Genomic DNA, 22,446 nt, shown 5'->3' with positions numbered 1-22,446 from the left:
AAGAAGAAGAAGAAGAAGAAGAAGAAGAAAAAACAGGGCTAAAAAATCAGAGCAGCTGGTGCATCAATTTGCTGCCACGGCTTTATCCTGATGATTCTGACGAGCCGACGTGTCGGGCACGTCTCATTGCGAGCGTCCGTCTAGCATCGCGAGAAAACCGTCTCCGACACCTGCCGGGCAGGGTTGGCAGTAGGTGAAGAATTGACAGCGTGCCGCGACCAGACAGGAGAATTCCCCGGCTAATAATGGACTGCCTCATTTTTTTTTTTTTTACTCCTCTCTCTCTCTTGCTCTGTGTCTCTATCTCTCTTTCTATCCATCTACCTATCCTTCTATCTATCTGTCACTCATTTCCTTAAAGGTACACACATGTATTTATTAAAGGCATAATTTACCATTTGCAGATGAAACAAAAACCCAGGATTACTGCTTGAAAATAGTTCTAAAATGTGAGTTAGGGATAGAAACAACCAATGTAAAAATGTGAACCAGTATAATCGATGTTTAAGTATTGGTAAATATACAAAATGTGAACAATAGCTATAATAAATATGTTTCCAGACTAAACCATCTACAGTTATGGTTTAATGAGAAAAATAGTGATATCTCCTTACATTTTAGGCTCTATTGCAAAAATTGTATATGGTAGTATGTTTTGTGATACAACTGACCTACACATATGGATCAAAAGTGATATCTTGAACATTTTTTCATCATTGCTCCCAAAGGTAAACAGGACCTTTAATTCCCCAATGTCAGCACATCGAAAGATGGACTATAGACGGATAGAATACTAGATGTCTTGCGCCTCACATATTGGTTTTGACTCTCAACTCCTCTTCCTTCCCCCCCCCACCCCGAATTTTGAGAAAAAAAATAGAGAGATTCAAAGAAAAACTACATTTATGCAAGAAGTTTGATATTGAAGATGAGTAAACTAGTAAATGAGAGAAGCTCCATCCATACTTGAGCAACTCTGTATAATCTTGGAATCTTCTTGGAATTTCTCCGCACAAGGACTCAGCACACTTTGTTACGTAAAAGAGGCTTTACAAACACACAGAGTGTGGGTTTGACAATCCATGATGATTACCTGTCTAGTACTCGGCAATTTTCTGTAGGTATAAAGAATACTAATCATGCTAGACTAAGCTCCATGCATCATAACAAAATAAGCTTTAGCATTTATAGTCAGGCTGAACTTTCTTCTCTCTGTAACATTTTGTTTTGCTTGCCTACCTGTTTTGGTTTGTTTTTGTTTTTTGTGGGACAAATTGATGACAAAATCAGTTATCCATGGGGGCTATTCTTGAAGAAGCCGGTCTAGACGCATCGGAAACATTCCCAGGAAGTATTCGGAGGAAGTTAGTCATGCGTACCCCTGAACGTCTCTCACGATGTCTCAAGTAGCCACAACAACCCTCTCTCTGTGAAATACAGGACACTATTTCAAGCTAGGAAGTTGACGTGTCACAAATGAACCTCATGATCCACTTGCAAATGTGAGTTCGGACGTGTAACACAATTTCAAGGAATTACACAAACGCGCATAAAGATATGATTCAAAATCTCATACAAACGTATTGCAGTTGCCACATATTTCATGAGAACATTATGTGAATTGGGACGTGTAACACAATTTCGTGGTGGTTGAACACATGATCAGGAACCAGGGCCGCAGAATGACAACTATATTGTCCTAATTCAAGAAGCAAATGTAGTAATTTCACACATCTGTAGTCAAGATTCATTGCATTTAGATTAGGGGGAGGCAATATTTTGACAAGATATTAAGTTTGCAAATGACATTCAACTCATGAAAAGTCATGTAAAATAAAACCACACACACATACGTGCGTGCGCGCGCACAAATTAAGAGCGTACGTGATGAAAAAGTCCTGTCCATTTGCCGCTCCACAATGTTTCATACACGTGATAAGACTACCCTGGGTTTTGACTTGTTGAAAATATCAAAACAAACTGTGCAAGTAAAGCAGAACAGACCACCAGAACAGTCAATATGCAATTTCACAGTCAGAGTAATCAAGACAGGTGTAATAATGAATCAAATAAATTTAGACAAGCAATGGGAGAGGTTTCGCTAAAATTGACCTAGGAGAGAAAGATAATAAGATTTTCATTTTCTAACTACAGTGTAGCCATAATGACGCAGTGATATAAGGAGTGAAAATATATGAATGATGTGAATTGGGGTGTATTAAATATTCATTATATTTGCCCCCTTTCTAATGACATGATATAAATGAAAAAATTGCATATTTCCCATCAAATTATTCTAGTCTTGTGGTGCCCTGGCAAATGATGACTTTAAAAAGGGGGAAAAGGTATCGTATTTGATTTATCAAAAATCCATACAAAAAACAAGATTTTACACCATTTTGCAAACCAACCAATAAGAAAGTTGTGAGGCGATGACATCATCACCTCCCCTCTTCTTTATTTGTGTGTTTGGGGGCGTGACCAAAATCAGTATTTTGTTGATTGACAGCAATATTTTATTAAAATACAGAAAACATCTAAAATTTCACAACTTCCTCATTTTTACTGCTTGAATCTACTCTACTGTAGTCAGATTTAAAGTAGTGAGGAAGAGCACTTTGAGCGAAACCACCCTGAACCATTAAATGGTAACCATGTACGAGATACTGTATACGTGGAAATATTCGCAGTACATCAATTTTCGCGCAATTCGCACTACTTTTGCTCAGCGTGAATTCTATAACCCATGAAAATATCTTTGCTAATCTATTCTGCACATTTTGGAATGGGTCAAATCATGTGCTTAGCCAGTGGTGTCTCCCTGGCATGAGTGTGTGTGTGTGTGTGTGTGTGTGTGTATCTGTTGGCGCATGTGCCCCAGAACGATTAGTAAACAGAAGTATTAATTTGAGCACACGTGTGCAGCTAGTGGCAGCATTTAGTTTTTGTACATGCGAATGGATCGAGCAATACATCAATTTCAAGCAGGGAAATGTCTTTGCACACGATGAAAAACAATTCAGCAGCGCAGAGTCACAAACCCGCGAAAAAGTTTTTGAGCCCCCAGCACAAAATTTTAGTCGCACAAAAAATACTGATGTTTACAGTATGAGGAATTACAAAAGTGGCATTTAGTGGTCTACAAACGGGAAGCATATGACCAAAACACAAAAATAAACGGGAGTTAAAGACTTTGACAGATGACAGCGCCATCCTCTTCTTTTTTTCCCTCTCAAAAGAAACAAAACAAAAAAAGCTGGCAATTTCACTCTCACAAGCAGATGGGTGATGGAATTGGAAAAAGTGGCTGTGACTGCTTTTGACCTTTTTGCTCTCCAGCAATTCTATTCTTAGAAAGCATTCACAGGTGGAAATGAAGCCTGAACCTTAATATGCCATCTTCCTCCCAACATATTTCTTTCCCTATCTCTATCTCCCTCTCTTTCTCTCACTCTTTATCTCTCCAACTTGTTATATCTCTCTCCCATGCTCCTGTTCTCTCTCTCTCTCTCTCTCTCTCATTTTCAGCAGGATAATTCCATCCGGAAGTGTCATGTTCATGCAAATATGTTGTAGGTCTGTTGGTGGAGAGCTGAACTTCTGCAGACTTCTATGCAAAACAATCTTTCTCCATATTGCGCTCATTTGGTTTGAAGATGGGATATCATATTTTACTCCAGTCAAAAAGCATAAAGCTTGCTGAAATGGGACAACACATGCTTTATCCTTGTAACTTTTCATTAATCAATTCATAAGTTATAACTCTTTATGGGGGGGGGGGGAAACGAGAGGACAGAACATTTATTCATATTTTTTTCTACATCACCTTTCATTCATTCAACAAGAGGTCAAGCACTTTCAATGATGAAATTAAATTTTTGACAACTACGATTGCAAAAAAAAAAGAGAGAAGATCTGGGCCCCATTTCATAAAACTTGCTATCAATAACAAGTTACGACTACATACTAGTTGTTATAAGCTACCAAAATCCTTACATCTGATTGGCTGAGCAAATTTGTCACAGATATGTGGCAGTTGTTGCTGATAACAAGTTTTATGAAACAGAACCCAGATGCAACTTTTCAAACTAGGATCACACTGACTACAGGATAAAAATTACACCTTGGCAGATTTTCCAGTAGATCGTATAGGCAATGTTTACAGTGTCTTCCGTTTTCACTTTTTTTTTGTTGGTCTGTTTGTTTACTTTTGCTTTGTTCCCTTTTTTCTTTCTTCTTATTTGTTTTTGTTTTTGTTTTGGTGCACATGAGTTCATGACCACAAAACCACACCATTGCTTATCTGCCTCAGTTGCCGGGCCACACACCGTGTCATTTCTGCTCTGGTGATGCCTATCACCGGAAAGAGTCGGGAGTCGGGGAATGGCCTCCGCCAATAGGGGGGAATCATTTCTTACACATAAAAGCGTGAATCAACTATCCACAGAGCTTAAAACATTCGAAAATAAGCTATAACACGACAGAAAAAAATTCTGGCCAAGGATCAAAACATGGGAGAGTTAGAAAGGATGAGTTAAGCTGCCAGACACAGGGTAAGATAGAAGTCAGTGTGAGATATATATTTGTGTTTTGTACATACATGTACAGTCAACCCTGTCTATAGCGGCCACCCAAGGGAAACAACAAAAGTGGCCACTATGGACAGGTCGGTGGCCATTTTGAATTTCAACACTTGCATTGTAAAACAGCACAAGATACCACATGTTATTCTTTAAAAAAAAAACCTGCAAATATGTTAGCATGAGCAGCAATGTATAATATGGAAATTTCTTTTTTGGTGCATTTTACTTCATTTTAAATTTTCCATTAACCCGTTGAGGACGGACTGATTTTGCTACAACACGCATTTCCCATAGGCACCTGCCCGAGTATACTCGGGACTCGTCCTCAACGGGTTAAGCCTACTTGTTCTTTGATTTTTAATTGACTGAAGATTTAATCATGTGTAAAGGTATTACTAAATTGATAATCTATGCTATGTAAAGGGTCTATAGTACAGCAATTTCACGCGGGGATTTTTTCAGTGACTGCCATAAGCAAGCGGCTGCTAAAGACAAGTGACCGCTATTTACAAGTTCGACCGTATTTTCACCATCAGGAACTGGCTACTTCTGAATTGATATACACAATATCAAAGGAAGCAAATATAGACCAAAAGAGGATAAATTCCCTGCATACAGTACATAAACACAGTTTTAACATCAGTCTCGCTGAAATTGTTTTGTTTGTTTGTTTGTCTGTCTGTCTGTTTGTTGTTGTTGTTGTTGTTGTTGTTGTTTTGTTGTTGTTTTTTTTTTTTGGGGGGGGGAAATCTGCTGTGTTCCCGCTACCTTTGCTTCAAATAAGGATTGGCAACCATCACCAGACAAGTATCCATAAAGGAGACTGCGCGACATGATTGATCGTATGACGCGGTATCTAGAGGCTGTGATGTCAGTGACATTGGATAATCTTGTTTTCTCCTGGAGACAACTGCTACATGTACGTCTTCCCCCATAACGAGGAGCTACAATATATTTTCGAAAATGTTTGAGCATGACAAAACTGGGAGGTAATCGGGAGGAAAAACTTTTGCATTGTGTCTTTGATGCACATGCCGAGTGCAATCAGAATGGTAAGATACAAATGAGAGAGAGAGAAAGAGCTGGATGGAAGGAGAGAGTGTGTGATGAATAAAAATAGAGATATGTGACATATGTTTAGCTGAAAATATTCATCAAATATCGCAATACAAATATACACAGGTCTGCCAACATTCCAACATCCAAATCCGGGAGATTCCACACAGCAATCAGGGAGGTAATCGTGTGTTCCATGCATTTCAATGGGCAAAAATGATTCCCAAATCAGGGAGACTTTAATATTCTCTTATTCGGACATGAACAGATTTTGACATTTTTAGGGAGACTCCTGCAGAATCAGGGAGACTTGGCAGCTCTGCTGTACATGAATAATCTACCACACCATCTGGATATGTGAAATAGAGGAAACATGGGGTAAAAATGAACAATGCAAGAGAAAGAGAAAGACAAGAATGTGAGAGATTCAGACAGAAAATGAAGATGGAGCTGGATAATCATAGAGAGAGGAATAAGAGATACAGACATACAGACACACTGACAGAAAGACAGAAAAGAGATAAACAGACAGATATGCATAAAGATGGATGGAGGCAGCCAGAATGTGTGTGTGTGTGTGTGTGTGTGTTGCGTGTGCATAAAATTCTTGATTGTTTATATTCGTTTAATTGTGAACGCGATGCTGATATCAAACAAAATCCAAACTAGAGAAGCACTCTGAGAACGCAGACCTCCGCTAAGCAGGTCATTTCCACCACAGATTTTGTTCTCCTATAGAGATCAGAGATTTCCACTAGAATACGTATGCATGCTGAAAGTTGCCTGATTTCCCAATACATGTATCGAAGCCTTTTGTTACATCATCAACTTCCAGCTGCGGCCTTGACCTAGCAGAAACTGGAGCACACACTTTAGTGCGCATATGAAAACCTCAAAAATGCGCAGCTTGAACTCCCAAGTTCATTGACCCTACCTGCCAAAATATCAAAAAAATTTCATAAAATCCACAAAAATTCTCGGATCACTACCAAAATTTAATCATCTGATGCTTATACCATTCTCAACCTTCCCTGTAAGTTTCATCCAAATCCGTTCGCTACTTTTTGAGTTATTTTGCACATGGACAAACAAACAAACGCTAAAACATAACCTCCTCCCTGGTGGAGGTAATAAAGAATCATTTTAAAAAAGCGTGAAGGGGGGGGGGGGGGATTGAGAGAGAGAAGAGACACATACCCTTTTACTGTAGGCAGTCTTCTTCCGGTTGAGGCTGTTGGCACCAGCCGAGTAGAGTGCTGGGATGAGGTCTGAGGGGCAGTCTGCATAGTACTGTACACATGTGATGGGAGACTCGTGGAGGTCCATGGGGTAGGGGTTCTCGAAGCAGGGGTAGCTGTGAGGCGATGCAAACACACGGTGGAAAGACAGGTGTCACTTTTAACCCTTCGTATGCCAAGGATTTTGGACAGTATGTACAACTATACGATGCTATGAGGCTTTTAGTGCTAGACGGTGCTCAGAGCACCGAAAGGTTAATAATGCCATGGAGTCTCTCTGTGCTAAATGGCACCCAAAATACACAGAGAGTTATGTTGTAATTCCCTTTTGGACACATCAAAAAACGAACAAACCAAAAACTTCTGGTGCACAGTGGCGGATCCAGGAAGGAGCGCACTGGGTGCCCCCCTATATTTTTTGTTAAAACAAAAACAAAAACAAAAACAAAAAAATGGGGGGGGGGGTGAGTGTGCCCCCCTTTAATTTTGTAAAGAAACCCCTCTTTACAGAATTCCTGGATCCGCCCCTGCGTGCATACAACATATTTGTTGACTCAACAACTGCTTACAAATCATGAAGCCTGAAACATCTGCTTACAAATCATGAAGCCTAAAACATCTCAACTTGCTTGAACTCAATAGAAAGTGTGAACAATATTAATGCAAAAACAAGACAAAAGTTAAAGGCTATTGCACCAGGTAGAGATTCCTAAATGATTTCTAAGAATGCAGACTGAATAGTCATACACTGTATGTCTGACATCCTTGTCTGAAATGACTTTTCACTCAGCTCTTAAATAAACAAGGATTGGATACAGTTCTACTAATAGTGATATCAAATCATTCCTTGATATCTTACTTAAAGAGGAATTGCAGTCCAGTATAGCCTGACAAGAAAGAATAATATCTTAAATATTAGTAAAACAGTGAAAATTTGATCAAAATCAAAATCAGATAAAAATTAGGAGAGATATGAAATTGTGAAGTTTTGCTTTACATTTGTACCCCTGATTATAGGGGGGGGGTTAAGAAAATGAATAGATTTTAACTTTCAAAATGGCATCGTGTCTAAACATTATAACAGCTCAGATAAAGAGCATGAACTTGTCCTCTCTGTTTTGAACGCATCAACAACAACATGACCTCAAAACTCTCAAGTATGGGTTAGGTTTACCGGCTCCCAAGGTACAAATGAATGAACGTTGCTTCCAGCAACTCATCCCTGCCATGAAGGGGGGGGGGGGGGGGGGGGGGAGGAATCATCGGTACAGTTCAATGACCACTTACCCTGGCGATAAAAGGTCAACGACCACTAGATCACTCTCGAGCAGTACGACCACCGCATAGGGTTCCTGTGGATCTGCGTCAGACAACGAAGGGAGGAAAAGGTCAAGGTTCATCAGGGCTTGGAAACACAAACCATAGATGCAGTCAAGCTGAATACAGATGAATTACTGGACGAACATCATTTCCTAGAATCACTATCTATAATTTTGGTGCTTTTTTTCCCCTGACTGTCGGTTATCTTACATTTGAACAATAATGATAACAAATCTTTCTAAGCATATGAACAACTTAAGGCCTGCAATCTTTTCTTTTTTTCATCATGTTTTCTCCTGCTTTCAACTACATCTTCATCAATTGCTCACATGGTAAGTTCATCTGAGGTATGATCCGACATTGGGTTGTTGAATACTGTAAACGTCAATATTTTCGCGCGATTAATTTTTCGCGCTGAGCGGCTCGAAAACATATTCGCGGGTTCTTAAATTCGCGCTCCGCAGCGGGTTAATACACAGTCGCTGTTTTCATCCAGCGATGCCAGCACACGATAAGCGACGTAGCGAGCGGCGCGAGTGCGAGTACAAGCGCTCAACTAACCTCTTTGATTTTACTCGATACATGTACTGTAGTACTAGTACTGTAGTCGCGGGGATGTAGCACACCAGTCGGCCTGGGCTCGGTGCGTGCGGTGCGTGCGATGATACTGCTATATGCGTAAACATGTCTGTACTACGTAGCAGTATCATCGACGAAGCACACACAGGCCGTTCAAAATGTGCATAGAAAATTGCGAAGATATATTCGCGCGTTTTTGAATTCGCGCTAGCCGAACGTAGCGCGAAATCCGCGAAAATTAATGTACCGCGAAAATTTCCACGTTTACAGTACTAAAAAACATACATTATTTTCATATACTCTGATAGATCCATTCACATACTGTACATGAACATGCCAGCTCATACTCAACATAAACAATTCTTAGTTTGCTTCTTCTGTCACATGGAAAAAAACAAACAAATCTTTATGGGTGACAAATGTTTCTCCTCCTTTCTCTCTTATCACAGGGGCCTGTAATACACATAACTGATTTCCTCAAAATGTCTTCCATGATCACACAAACTGGTTATTTCATCCCTCATTTCCTTTATATGCTATCAAATTTAAATATTTATCAATTTTCCCTTTACTGATAAAAAAAAAGTCAATTGCCGTGTTCATCATGTTGTTTACCATGATCCATTTGTGAAATAACTTTGCAATTCATTACTGCCTTCACATAACACTTTTACAGTGTAGAAAATTGATTGTTCATTCAAATTACCCTCTTGACATTCCTGTTACCTAAGCAGGAGTAGAAAGACGCAGCGTCGCACGCTCCCAATTTTAACTCCGCTTCTCGCCCATCCCTTTCCCCGTCAACCCAATCAATTGCCCCACTTTTCAATCTATCTTTAGCCGCCTCCTCCTCGCAACTGTCCCGCGCACACTTGCCACCACTTTCAGAGGAATAAAAGAGGAGCATTCCACCCCCCTCCTTTATTTTTGAGGATATCATTAATGTAGGCACTTTATTTTCTAATGCCCTGCTTCCAAAATTCATGTCCTTCTCTTTTCCCCTACTCATCTCTAAATATCACGCTGCTCTGCAGCACTCCGCAACATTCACTTGGGTCACATTACGAGTTAATGCCAGCATTACGCACTACATAATTTTATTCATTATTATGATTATCATGATTATTATGATTATGATAATGATGATGATGATGATGATTATCATTATCATCATCATCTTCACCATCATCATCATCATCATCACCATCACCATCACATCATCATCATTATTATTATTATTATTATCATCATTAACATTTTTATGATTATTATCATTATCATCATCATCATCATTACGAATATTGCCATTAACTATTTTATTCATCAAAGAAACACCAACATGAGCCATCGACAAATGCCATCTGAAGAGATCGCAGAGTGAGATTTGTAAAAAAAACTTTCCATCAATGGTAGAAGTTGGTGTCTGTTTGTATCTCTCTCTTTTTTTTTATATTCCTGCAATCCTAACTGTTGTCTGGCATTACAGCAAAATCTCAAAAAACAGCAAGGAAACAAGAATAAATGATCAATCTACAGAGCAGGGGCGGATCCAGGAATTCCGTAAATAGGGGGTGCTTTAAAAAATTAAAGGGGGGGCGCACGCACCCCTCCCCCCCATTTTTTTCTTTTTATTTCTTTTGTTTTAACAAAAAATAAAGGGGGGGGGGGAGCGTGCGCCGGTTGCGGTCCTCCCTGGATCCGCCACTGGAGATGCAAAAAAAGAGTGAATAATTTAGGTTAATATCTGAACTTCATGTGCATGTTTGCAGCTGTAGGAACTCAGATAATAATGTCAGATTGTGTGTCTGTTTATAAACATTAATCGTGAGCGCCTTGAGCACCTTTGAGTGGATATGTTGCGCATTATAAATGTCTGTATTACTATTATGGCAGTCATGCAATATCTCGTCTATATATGCATAAAATGTCATTGCTTTCATATTTTCCTGAAAGAAGCCCTGTATTGGTGAACCCTACAGATATATCGTCGCTAGGGTGACAAGACCTTGTATCTGCAATTTTGGTGAAATTGACTGTTCTGGATTAATGGTCAAATAATGGGTTAAGTGATGTCCTGTCCAAATCCCAACTGTCTTACTCCAAAAATGAAGCCACCACGGCATGTCAAAAGAAAGGTTATCTCATTCGCCACAGTGCTTTGGCCGCCATGTTTTTTGGCTCTCCTGAACATTTGACATTTTGTAGATACGAGGTCTTGTCACCAGTGACATTATGCTAGGGACAATATATATATATATTTTTTTTTTCATTTTTTTTTTTGCCAGCCTTAAAGGGGAAGAATGATGCCTAATTATATTCTTTGGGCAAATCTGAGAAAAATATTGTTAAGCTTCACTTTGTACACCAGGTATGACCAGGGCGAGAAGTCATACAAAATGTCAAGGAGCAACAAGCACGATTACATACCTACCAACATTTCAAGATGAAATATCTTACTCGTGGATTGCAAAAATCTTATTTTATATGCAAACTGAACTTAAAAATCCTACTTTCAGTCAAATCTTCAGAAAATACACATGAAAGGTATATCTAAATATTTTTATAAAAATCTTATTTCTCTGACAGAAAATCTTATTTTGCTATTTTCAATGTAAAAAATCTTACTGAATCTGATAAAATCTTATTAGTTGGCAAGTATGCGATTAATTGAGGCTATTTCTGGGCATCTCGAAGACTCTGACATGACTTGCCAATGGTCTAAGGGCTTCATTTTCTCACTCTTTCCTGGAGTCTATCTGATAGTCTTTGGAATCTTTTTGAATGGCTTCATTTCTGTGATATCACTCATTTTACGGAATACAGTTAAGTGTGCACCTTCCATATATATCAAATTGACATGAACAAAATAGATGAACAGTGAGTAGATCCTTAAACAACAATCTGTAAACTTTTGCCATGCATCACAACTAGGTGGGGAATAACCTTCATTCAACATTTGTCAAGGTATTTTTAAATTTCTTTAAAAAATGCGTGGTGTGGTGATATCAATTACTTTTACATTGTAAATCTTCATCAAATCTAGCAATCTTGAGAGAAAAAATAGCAATCAGAAACAATCCCTTGAACCTGTAGTCTTTCACAAAGACTCTCATAGTTTAGCTTTTACGCAGTAAACTGATTGCAGCTAGAGTTTCTTCCCATGCAAGTTTTGAGAGAACATCAGAAATGATCCCATATTCCTACACTGCACATACAGTGTTAAGACAACAACCTACTACTGTGCTGAATTTATAAATACAGGAGCTGGAATCTTTAACTCAATGGCAATCCCACAACTTTAAAAGATTCTACGCACCCTAATTGATTCTAATTTAATCAGAGAGACTGCTGAAATAAGTACAGTCGAAGGTCTATTTGTGATGTTTTGAGGGTCCCACAGTATAAGAGGCAACAGCAGATGTGGGAAGGGAACATGTTCCAAAGCTTGTGTAAGGCAATTTCTGGCACGATCGCGATGTTTCGTGAAAATGTGGCATTCCTGGAAATATGCAGTCGTACAATCAACTTTCTAATTTGTTTGCCACACTGATGACTTGGGCAGACCCTTTTCGACGTTTCCGCAGACAGTGTTTGCAACAACAGCAACAAAAAGGGGGAAAAAAAAGAACAGTAAGGGAGAAAAAGAGAGATGTCATCTGGTGACTTACTGCTTGGCCAAGGGTTCTCACACAGCGTGAGGAAGTCAACGACCGGATGCTCCATTTCTAGAACGGTGGTGGTTTTTCCTTGCATAATGGTGATGCTGGGAGTCTGGGTCGCCTTGTCGTAGGTCAGCCCGCCCGAAAACAGGATGTACGGGTCCCTGCATGAGAGCACGAGGCATCAGACAACACATTGGAGGTGAGGAGGTATAATCGTCTGTAACGATTATTGACAATTGTTGTACTTAACTTTTCACTGCTTAATATAAGACATATGCAGTTTGTGTATTTACAACAAGTCCTGTAGCATATATATAGCAAAAATCTTGTATCGTATGGTAACTGTTTCTCTTAGGTGATAATTGTAATCAAGAAGTATAGTGAAAGAAGCACATAAATAATGAAGTGTTACAACATGGCAAACAAGGTGATATTAGAAAATTGTCCACAAGAGTTGCCCATTTGTCTTAATCTCAAAACTTTTACAATTCAGAACTGTTCCATATATCCGATCATTTTCCCCACATTTTCACTGGGATAGTTCTCTGATTTTTCTCTTGTCATACAAAGCAACATGATATCAAGATAGACATTCCCTTTCAATTAACCCTTCCCATCTCATATATCTATACTTTCCATATATTTCACATATGGCACATGCACCTTCTGTTGATAGGAGGTAAAGAATGCATTGTGACTGGAAAAAAAATTCTTTAAGATTATCCCTTTCTCTTCATCTTCATCTGTCCCACCTCCCTCCCTCCTTCCCCCATCCCCCAAATAATCCTTTTGCTTGTGATTCATGAAATATGATTATAAATAGAGAACAATAATCCTATTGCACTTGTCAGTCATCATCAGTGGAAGGCAGACAGAGTTACACTGACCAATAAAACTCCTCTTTAATCCAATTCCACGTAACGATAAAAAAAGACGCCGAAGGATATTTATAATGAAGGTCAGACAAAGCGAGGGAGAGAGAAAAAATTTTGCTGGTGCAAGCGATCAAAAGCGAGTGGACATCACAGCTCATATAAACCTTGAAGGATGGACATAGTTTTAAAAAAAAAGAAGAAGAAGAAGAAGAAAGCAAAATTCCACTGTGACGAACCGCATGTCACCTTCCAATATTCCATCCATAAAGAAAAGTCTACAAACAGCAAAGCTGACCGGTAAAAATATCTTTTGATGAAAATATCTCCGACCTTACTCCTCTCATTCCGGAGTAAGTGTTTTAAACTTCATTTGATAATTGCTGGTGCGAGATGGGACATATTGTATCGACAGATATTGTAGTTTTTCATGTTGATGTGCTATGGAATCAATCACCTATAAATGCAGCTTCAGAACAAATTTGATTATATCTATGAGCAGTGCTATATTTTACCATGACTGCTTGTGAACTATCACATAACATTTGGTTCTATGCCCTGACAAATTTTCATGTATGCTATATATTATAAAGTTTGGAAAAATTATCATTTTTTTTTGGCTGATATAGGTAAAAACATGTTTCCATACCAAAATATATTAGAGTCAACATTTGTTCTTTTTTTATTTTTGGTGGTTTATAGGCAAGTTTTATATTCATACAGCTGAAATATGAGATTTTGTCCTTTCTGTATATGAAATGAATAAGAAATTGTGAGAGTATGACATCATCAACTTGCCAACTTGAGTATTCGTAACGACTGGCCAGGAAGTGTTTCCCAAAAAAATTGTGAAATTTCAGAATGCCATAAGTTCCTTAGTTCTTATCCAGTTTTGATCATTTTCGCACTGTTTTTTTGTTTTCTCTTTTGTACGAAATTGATGAAATTCTGGAGTGGATTTCTTCTTTGAGCTGAATAGAAATATACAAAATGTGATGAAAAACGCAGCACCAAACTACCAGAAAATGTGGAGTCTGGACCAAGATGGGTGAAGTCTGGAGAGCCCATACTCACCCACTTTTGACTGACTTCCACTCCACCTTGGGAACCGGGGTGCACGGCTCTGGCTTCAAACCTTTGGCAGGAACTTTGGCTGTCAGAAAAGAAAAGAAAAGAAAAATGCAACAATTCTCTAAGAATGGTTTACTGTCACAAGACTTCGAACAAAAAACCCTGTACCACCAATGCTCACATACTCAGTACAACAGGAGGTAACCTCACAAGGGAATATATTGCCTTCTCCCTCCATTCACGCTTTGGTAGATGTACACAACATATGGAACTTCAGGTACAAATGTGCTGTGAACTAAGAAGACTTATTGCTCTTACTTTAAATAGGCAATGTGGCTGCTCACAATGTGCTATAACTGGACAGGAATCTGTACCATTGTTAAAAGGGATGGTATGGTATTGGTGGAGATGAGGATTGGATTTAAAATTTTTTGCGAGATACCAAGAAACCAATTGTTAAATAGTACAGAGCATACCATTCCAAGAGGAATTCAAAGTTTATTTGATGACAATCGGTTTTGGAATGGTTGAGACATCCAAAAACAAAGTAAAACAAAGCGATCATAATAAAAGGAGGGTCTCACCTTTTATTAGGATTGCTCTGTTTTGGATAACTCAGCCATTTGAAACCAATTTTCATCAAATGCATGTTGAATTAACTGCTCTTGGAATTAAATGCTCTTTCATATTTCTAAACGCACTGAGGACGGGCTGATTTTGCTCCAACACGCATTTCCCATAGACACTTGCCCGAGTTTACTCTGGACTCGTCTTCAACAGGTTAAGAAGTTTCTCATTATCTCAACAAAAAATGTTAGAAACCTGAAGTTCATTGTTAACCCGCTGAGGACGAGTCCCGAGTATACTCGGGCAGGTGTCTATGGGAAATGCGTGTTGTAGCAAAATCAGTCCGCCCTCAACGGGTTAAGCACATCATTCCTGTGCAGTGAAGATGGCAAGTCTTATCTCTTCGTCATGACAGAATGTAGCAGAGAATAAAAGAAAAAGAAAATATCTATCAACTGTACTGTGAGATCACCTTTCACCTAAGTTGTACGTACACTGTAGGTCCCCTAGTATGCTATCTGCATGATTGTGGCAGTGCATTTCGCTTTACACTAGTTTGGGGAGGTGGGGGCATTTATGACAAACTTCATACAGACATTCTGCAGTTGATTCACTGCAGTGAGCCCATGTTGCCAAACTTCACTTGTTTGTGGGTGAGGTGTACAAATTTTAAGCATTTCAAAGAAAAATTTGTGCATTACTGTCTTCAAGATGGCTCCGTAGAGGACGAAATTTGCGAACAAATTTCATTCAACAAAATATCCCATATCCAGAGCCTTATAATGGCACATACAACTTGTACCTGCAAAATAATGTACATGTTCCAGACACCTACCCTTGCCTGTACACTTTTAACTTTTATTAACCATTCATCTCATTTCAATGAGATGCATAAGAGGCATGTTTAAGGTAAAGCTTACAAGAGGCTTGTCTGACCTGGTGACATGACTTGAGCTCCTGTGACAATTGCTCCGTCTTATTTTACCCAAGGATATAGGGCTAGAGTTTGGGTTAGGCTGTGATAGGGCTTAAGTTTTAGGGTTATGAACATCTATCTATGTATCTATTACATGGATATATGAATAGGGTTCTAAATATCTTGCAAACGTTACAAGCTGAATCCTCACCTCAACCAGTTGTGTACAGACCCTTTCACCCTTCCTGTGCCATGCATTTACCTACACTTGCCAAGTATTTTACATCAGTATTCCATAATGCATCTGAATTTGAACTCGTTGTGAAGTTAGCAAGCCCACTCAAGTGTAGCAATACACCTAGGTCAAACAAGAAAGCATTACAGCATGCATGCTGATCAGCTAACAAAGCGCTTTAACCCGTTGAGGACGAGTCCCGAATATACTCGGGCAAAGGTTTATGGGAAATGCATGTTGCAGCAAAATCAGTCTGTCCTAAACGGGTTAACAATCAACAACAAGTAGATGATGGAATCAGGTCGATCTAGATCACCCCCATTACATAATAAGGCAAATCAATGTTTCGCAGTGATTCAGCTTCTCTTTTTGGTGGGAGGACGTAGGCACCACACACTCACCGTGGGGCGAGATGATGTTGGCGGGCTTGTTGCAGTTCTTGACGTTCCATATCGTGAGGGTGCCGTCCAGGTGACTGCAGACGAACTGGCGCCCCTCGTGGTGCCAGGCTATGCTCCTCACGGGCTGGCTGCAGTTGTAGCGGTTCTCAGCCGCCCTCGCCTTTAGGTCCCAGAGCACCACTGCCCCAGTCTCGAAACCTATTAGTAACTGTACAGAGCATGAGAAAAAAGAAAGAAACAAAATACGATTAAAAAAAAATGCAAATTCATAAAATTCTTCCATGGAGATTTTTGTTGTTGTTGCAACTTATTGACAAAATCTGATCGACATAAGTATGCACTGAATTGATCAGTGTTTTAGTAGTTAGCCATGATAAAAGAAATCATGGGCGTATGTACTCAAGCAGGATTCGAAGAAAAAATCTCAATTTCTCTTTGGCCTCTCCCTTAGGTTCTCGGGAGTAAAAGCATGGGCAATTTATTTCTTCTTCTTCTACTTCTTAACAGTAATCTGTTCCCTTCAGTCCTGAAGATTATTGCAGACATCAGCCAGTGTGTGTGTGTGTGTGTGTGTGTGTGTGTGTGTGCATTTGGTGAGGTATCAGACAGATGTGATCTGTCAGACATAATATACGAAGCTGTACACTCAAATTACTCGGGACTTTAGATCAACAGATTTATGAATGATCATAACAAAAGATTCAAGTTAAAGTGCACAGACACATAGTACTTGCAGCTATTATCAAGGCCTGACACTTAGTTCCTTCCTTCACAAGAGTATGGGCTTAAAAGCTCTGCAGGTTCACATGCAGAAGTTCAACAGTCAGCACTTGCGGACCTTATCAAGCTCTGTCAACACACAATACATACTGTGTGTAGTACTAGTCAATAATTCTGTACGTTTGTGCGCCATGTTCGCATGCCCGACTCAGTCACAGTCGTTGGCTTGCCAACTTCGCACAGCCTGCTCACACTCACAACCCTTGCACAAACCGATCAATAAATCACAAAATACGCCGTCGTGGAACATTGAAACCATCATGATTTATAGCCATAGCTTGGTCATAAAACTTACATCTTTAGCAAAGCTTGCAGCTTCCTCAATACAAATTTGCCATCCTGCACTTTTCTAGAATGATTGCCTGAATAAAAACTTTCATGACTGTCAAAAACAAATCATATTTTTCCAAAAGCGCTCACGTGCTGCTGCCTAACAACAATGTGGCACGCAGTGGGTTAACACCCGGCACACAAAGATTTCAATGATCTAAACTTCAGGGCCCCATTTCACAAAAGATATTAGGATAGCAACTCTTGCTGGAATGGCAACTTCCCATAGCAACAGCCAATCAGGAAGCTGGATTTTTGTTGTTACCACCGTGACGACAATTGCCATTCCAGCAAGAGTTGCTATCGTATCAACTTTTTTCTAATGAAATGGTGGACTGGATTAACATGGAGAAACAACCCTGTGTGTCATGAATGGCCCAAAAATGAATAAGTTATAAAAATAACCTCATGAATATTTTCTGAAGTGGTCATATTCTGCGCGGACAACTGCACACTATGCATTGCAAGCTCCACAGGGGGATCAATTGGGCCGTAACACTCAGTATTCTTTGTACTGACTGCGTATTCTGCGTGAAAAATGCAAAACTTGGCAATCCTCCATTAACATGTTGAGCGAGACAAGCATGGCAAGCCAAAAGGCCCGCAGATATGAATGGGTCGTGGCGCACAACCTGATTCCAATCCATCGTGCAACAAAACCACTCTGAACTGACTCATTCATTTTCATGAATGATACGCACGAAGGAGTGTGTCCATTACACACATCCAATCTGTATTCTGTTTGGATGGCCTGATATGCTAGTAATGCGCGTCGGTGTTGCGAGCTGGTGTGTGCAGCTGTAGCAAGTGCTTTGTCAATTGAGGGACTTTGAGTCAAACTGTTTCACAATTAATGCTCTGATGCAAATTGCACTTCGATAATCTCGACTTTCGCAATCATACCTTGTTTCCATCTATTGGGTTATCACTGAGATGGACTACAGGACCCGGGTGTGTTTTTCTTGATCTGGAATGAAGAACACACAAGAAAAAACAAACATAGATTTTTTGTACAAGTTCCACAGACGAATCACTTGTTTTCAAATATACAAGGCATTGAGCAGGGTCGCATTTTCAATCACACTACATGTGGTGCACAACAAAACATTATTTTATTGTTAAAAAAAAGATAGCAAATATCCTTTGATAAATTTTTTCTCAGTTCCTTTCCTGTCTGTGCTCTTGCTACACCTACTATTTTCTTCCTTCCTTTAGGGCAAATTTTCTTTAAATCACTCAAAAAGAACATCTGCTGAGATGCAGTTCTTCTTTTTTCTTAGTTGCTATTGCCAAGAAATAAATATTCAAATGAAAATATTGCCTCAAGATATTCAAGTATCAATTGCTATTTACACAATATGAATTTTGCAGATACTGGAACGGCCTGCTAATATGCACATACAAAAGAAAACAAAGTAATCAAACAAACAAATGCAGAGTGTTTTATAGCAAAGCATATTTTAGAATAAGGGGGTGGGGGGTGGGTGGTAACCATTCCCCTACAACACTTACAGCTCGATTGCTTTGTTCCAGTTGATGACATAACCGGACAGAACGAAGGACTCGATGTTGACAACATGGACGTTACCCCTCTCCGTTCCAATATACAGCCATTTACTTTGGAAGGGCAGATCACAATATGTTATCCTGCATACAAATAAAACAACAAAAGACAGAGACAAAGAAAGAAATAGAAAGCGAGAGAGATAGATTGAGAAGGAGAGAGAGAGAGAGAGAGAGAGGGAGAGGGATAACCAAGAAGAGAAAGTTATAATTTCAGTCAGCAAAATAATCAGACCATTGATAATGAAGTGACCTTAATGGGCAAATTGGCAAACAATTTGCGAGACCGTGCAAATTAAATCATGTGGCGCTGCGGATCGACGTTGACCCCGTAATCTGGAGGTCAGAGATGATATAGGCTTTGTGAAAGGCAGTGGGGTAGTCAACAACATATTATAAAAGAATGTTTTCAGATGTACATTTTACAAATTATGTCAACATCAATAATATACCCTCCAAGGGGATGGGGTGGCCATATGGGGAAGGATGACAATAGACAAATAAATTGATTTTTTTTTGTTTATTTCACTTATGCAATTGTACTCTAGGGTACATGATGATGATCTACAAGTGCATGTAGTAGGGGCAACTAGATAGAATGGTTTTAAAATGGCGTACCTTTGTATGTCCTCATAACATCTGTAAGGACTAGGATTCTTCACATTTTCAGAAAACATGGGGGTAGAATTTTCTTCATTATATATATATATATATATATATATATATATATATATATATATATATATGTTTTCAAGCCTGTGGGGTGATAAATGCTTTAGCTTTGACAGAAAAACATGAATTGTTGTAAGTAACTTAATATGGAAAGAGGGGATAAAAAGGTATTACAAGATATATACAGACCTAAAAGGACATGCATGCTATCACATTGATGTTATCAAACTTGGATTTAGAACTACAACGAACAAACTGAAAATACCCCATCTCCAGAACAGACAACCACAAGTCCATTTCATAAAAATCTTATGAGAGACTTTTCGCTCATAAGACACACTCGTAAGAGACTTCACGAAATGGATTTTACTTCTCTACATAGCTACATTATGAGTGACTTTGGCCATTCTGAGATTTATGCAAAGACTTTTATGTGATGACTTCATGACACAGACTCCTGGTTCGCTACAATTTGCTTCACCCTGCTGTTTAAGATTATGAAAGACTTGTTGAGGGTCTGAAGACTATTACATTCAGTCTGGGCAGTCGGCCCTACTGCTTTCACTCAACATTACTGGTAAGGAGCTAATGCACCTTGCGTGCCATTGGTAAAGTAGGAAAACTGAACTACCGGTACTACTGGAGAGAAAGTCAAGTGGTTCCCCATTCAATATTACACTGCATGCTGTCATTGGGGTTTTCCCCTCTTGTAGGTAGTATCGCAAAAGACCACATACACTCAAAGTGACAGAATAATGAATTTCTTGAAAATTAAGTTATTATTCAACTTATGATTAAATCCATAACAATTCATCTTTGAAAACTGACAAGGTAGCAACTTTCACTGCGGGATTGCCCCATTAGCAGTCTACCACATTAATTTGCTAATTGCTGGTTGAATGGCTATCACTACCAAATCATTCAATTTATGGCATATATGACGTCACACTTTACCGTTAATATTGATATTTGCTCTTTGGACAGTCCATGAACAATGAACAGAGTACATCCATTCACAACTGCTAATGGTCTATCAAAGCAGTCTTCAAATGAAATTAGACAAATTATGCACGTATCGAACGCAATCAAACCATGAAATTTTGGCAGCTATGCAGTTGGCTTGAAAAGAAGAACTACATGTACCATTAAATCCATCTTTTGATAGGTGGACATAATGACAAGTGATCACTATACATGTGTACTTCTTATCTATGTTCCACCTTCTTCATTGTCTTACCACTAGACATTACACATACTAATATCTTATTCAAGCAGACTCTATAACTGCCCATCATTAAAGGGATGGTATAGTTTTGGATGAGATGGGGCTTCAGGTTTCCAACGTTTTTGTGAGATAATGAGAAACCTCTCTTGAATTATGAAAGAGCATACAATTCTAAGACGAATTCAATGTTTGTATGATAAAAATCAGTTTTGAAATGACTGAGATATCCAAAAAATAAGAGTGCCTAATGAAAGGTGGGTCCCAACATTTATTGGGACCACTTTGTTTTACTTTGCTTTTGGATATCCCAGCCATTTCAAAACCAATTTTCATCAAATAAACTTCTGAATTCTTCTTAGAATTGTATGCTCTTTCATATTTCATAGTTTGTAATTATCTCACAAAAAGTTAAATTCTCAGTCCCCCATCTCAACCAAAACTAAACCATGCCTTTAACATGCATTTCTTTGTATATTGCCAGTGCTCACAGAGTCACAGCTACACTGACTTCACAGGTTTGGATCATCTCAACACAGAGCAGTATTCTGTGCACTTCAATCTCAGCTTTGTAAGAGAAGTAGGGTGGGGGGGGGGGGGGAGGGATTAAAGGGGTAATAGATAGAGACTATATATAACAAGAGCAAAGGCCATGTAAAACACAAGTCCTGCAGAATGCCATTAAAAGCGCAGCGCCATCGATCCCCGTTTACGGGCGATTAAGCGCGGCCATATTCAAGCCGCTGAATGAGAATATCACATTCTATGAATGGCAATTCTCTCTCTCCAACCTCCACCACCATCCCCCCCCCCTCCCCCCTTCCTGATTCTTGACTAGCTCCTCAAAAAAGTCTGAACATGAACAGACTGCATGTATTCTAGTGCTCTCTTATCAACCATGCTGAACAAGTCTCTTGCGTCTAGCGTCCTTTGCTGTACTTTCTCATCGCCAGCAGTCTTCTTTTCATTTCTTGCAGGCAAAGAGAAAGAAGGGAGCAGGGTGATCACAAATATTTAAGCAAAGAAAAATGTGAGAGACTTCTGCCTCCCCACGCTTTTTTTTTAAGGGGGGGGGGAACTGATTTGATTTGATTTTCATTCAATTCCATTATTTTTTTGTTAAACAATCAAATATGAAAACAGATATTTGACACACAATAAAAAAGCAATTTTATGAAGCGCACTGAATTTTTCATAATTTTGTGAGAGAGAAATAAGTGGGGATAGATATCATATAATTCATGGGAGCAAAAAAGACTAAAATGCAAGGGACCATGTTATTAAACTATAACTTGATCTTGAGGAAAGTCTCATGAACACATATGATACTCTATGCAGTTGTGCAAGTCACACTATAGCTGCCATGTATTGACTATGTT

The 22,446-nt window shown here is 39.0% G+C and overlaps 1 protein-coding gene across 1 annotated transcript in view; it reads right to left on the bottom strand.

Annotated features, from left to right (window-relative positions):
* Positions 1–22,446, bottom strand: part of LOC139738515 (syntaxin-binding protein 5-like) — a 73,866-nt gene that overhangs the window by 41,603 nt on the left and 9,817 nt on the right. Inside the window, exons 3-9 of the mRNA XM_071649139.1 lie at positions 19,123–19,257; positions 18,514–18,577; positions 16,501–16,708; positions 14,385–14,463; positions 12,445–12,599; positions 8,165–8,237; positions 6,837–6,993 (exon numbers count right to left, since the gene is read on the bottom strand). Of these exons, the coding sequence (XP_071505240.1) occupies positions 6,837–6,993; positions 8,165–8,237; positions 12,445–12,599; positions 14,385–14,463; positions 16,501–16,708; positions 18,514–18,577; positions 19,123–19,257 (871 nt within the window). The remainder of the gene's footprint in view (positions 1–6,836; positions 6,994–8,164; positions 8,238–12,444; positions 12,600–14,384; positions 14,464–16,500; positions 16,709–18,513; positions 18,578–19,122; positions 19,258–22,446) is intronic.

This window comes from Diadema antillarum, unplaced genomic scaffold (genome assembly GCF_040938485.1).
Source record: "Diadema antillarum isolate AM-2024a unplaced genomic scaffold, OU_Dant_1.0 seq00000751_RagTag, whole genome shotgun sequence".
NCBI lineage: Eukaryota > Metazoa > Echinodermata > Echinoidea > Diadematoida > Diadematidae > Diadema > Diadema antillarum.
The sequence above is the reverse complement of the archived record's forward strand: the minus strand, read 5'-3'. Positions and strand labels throughout refer to the sequence as shown.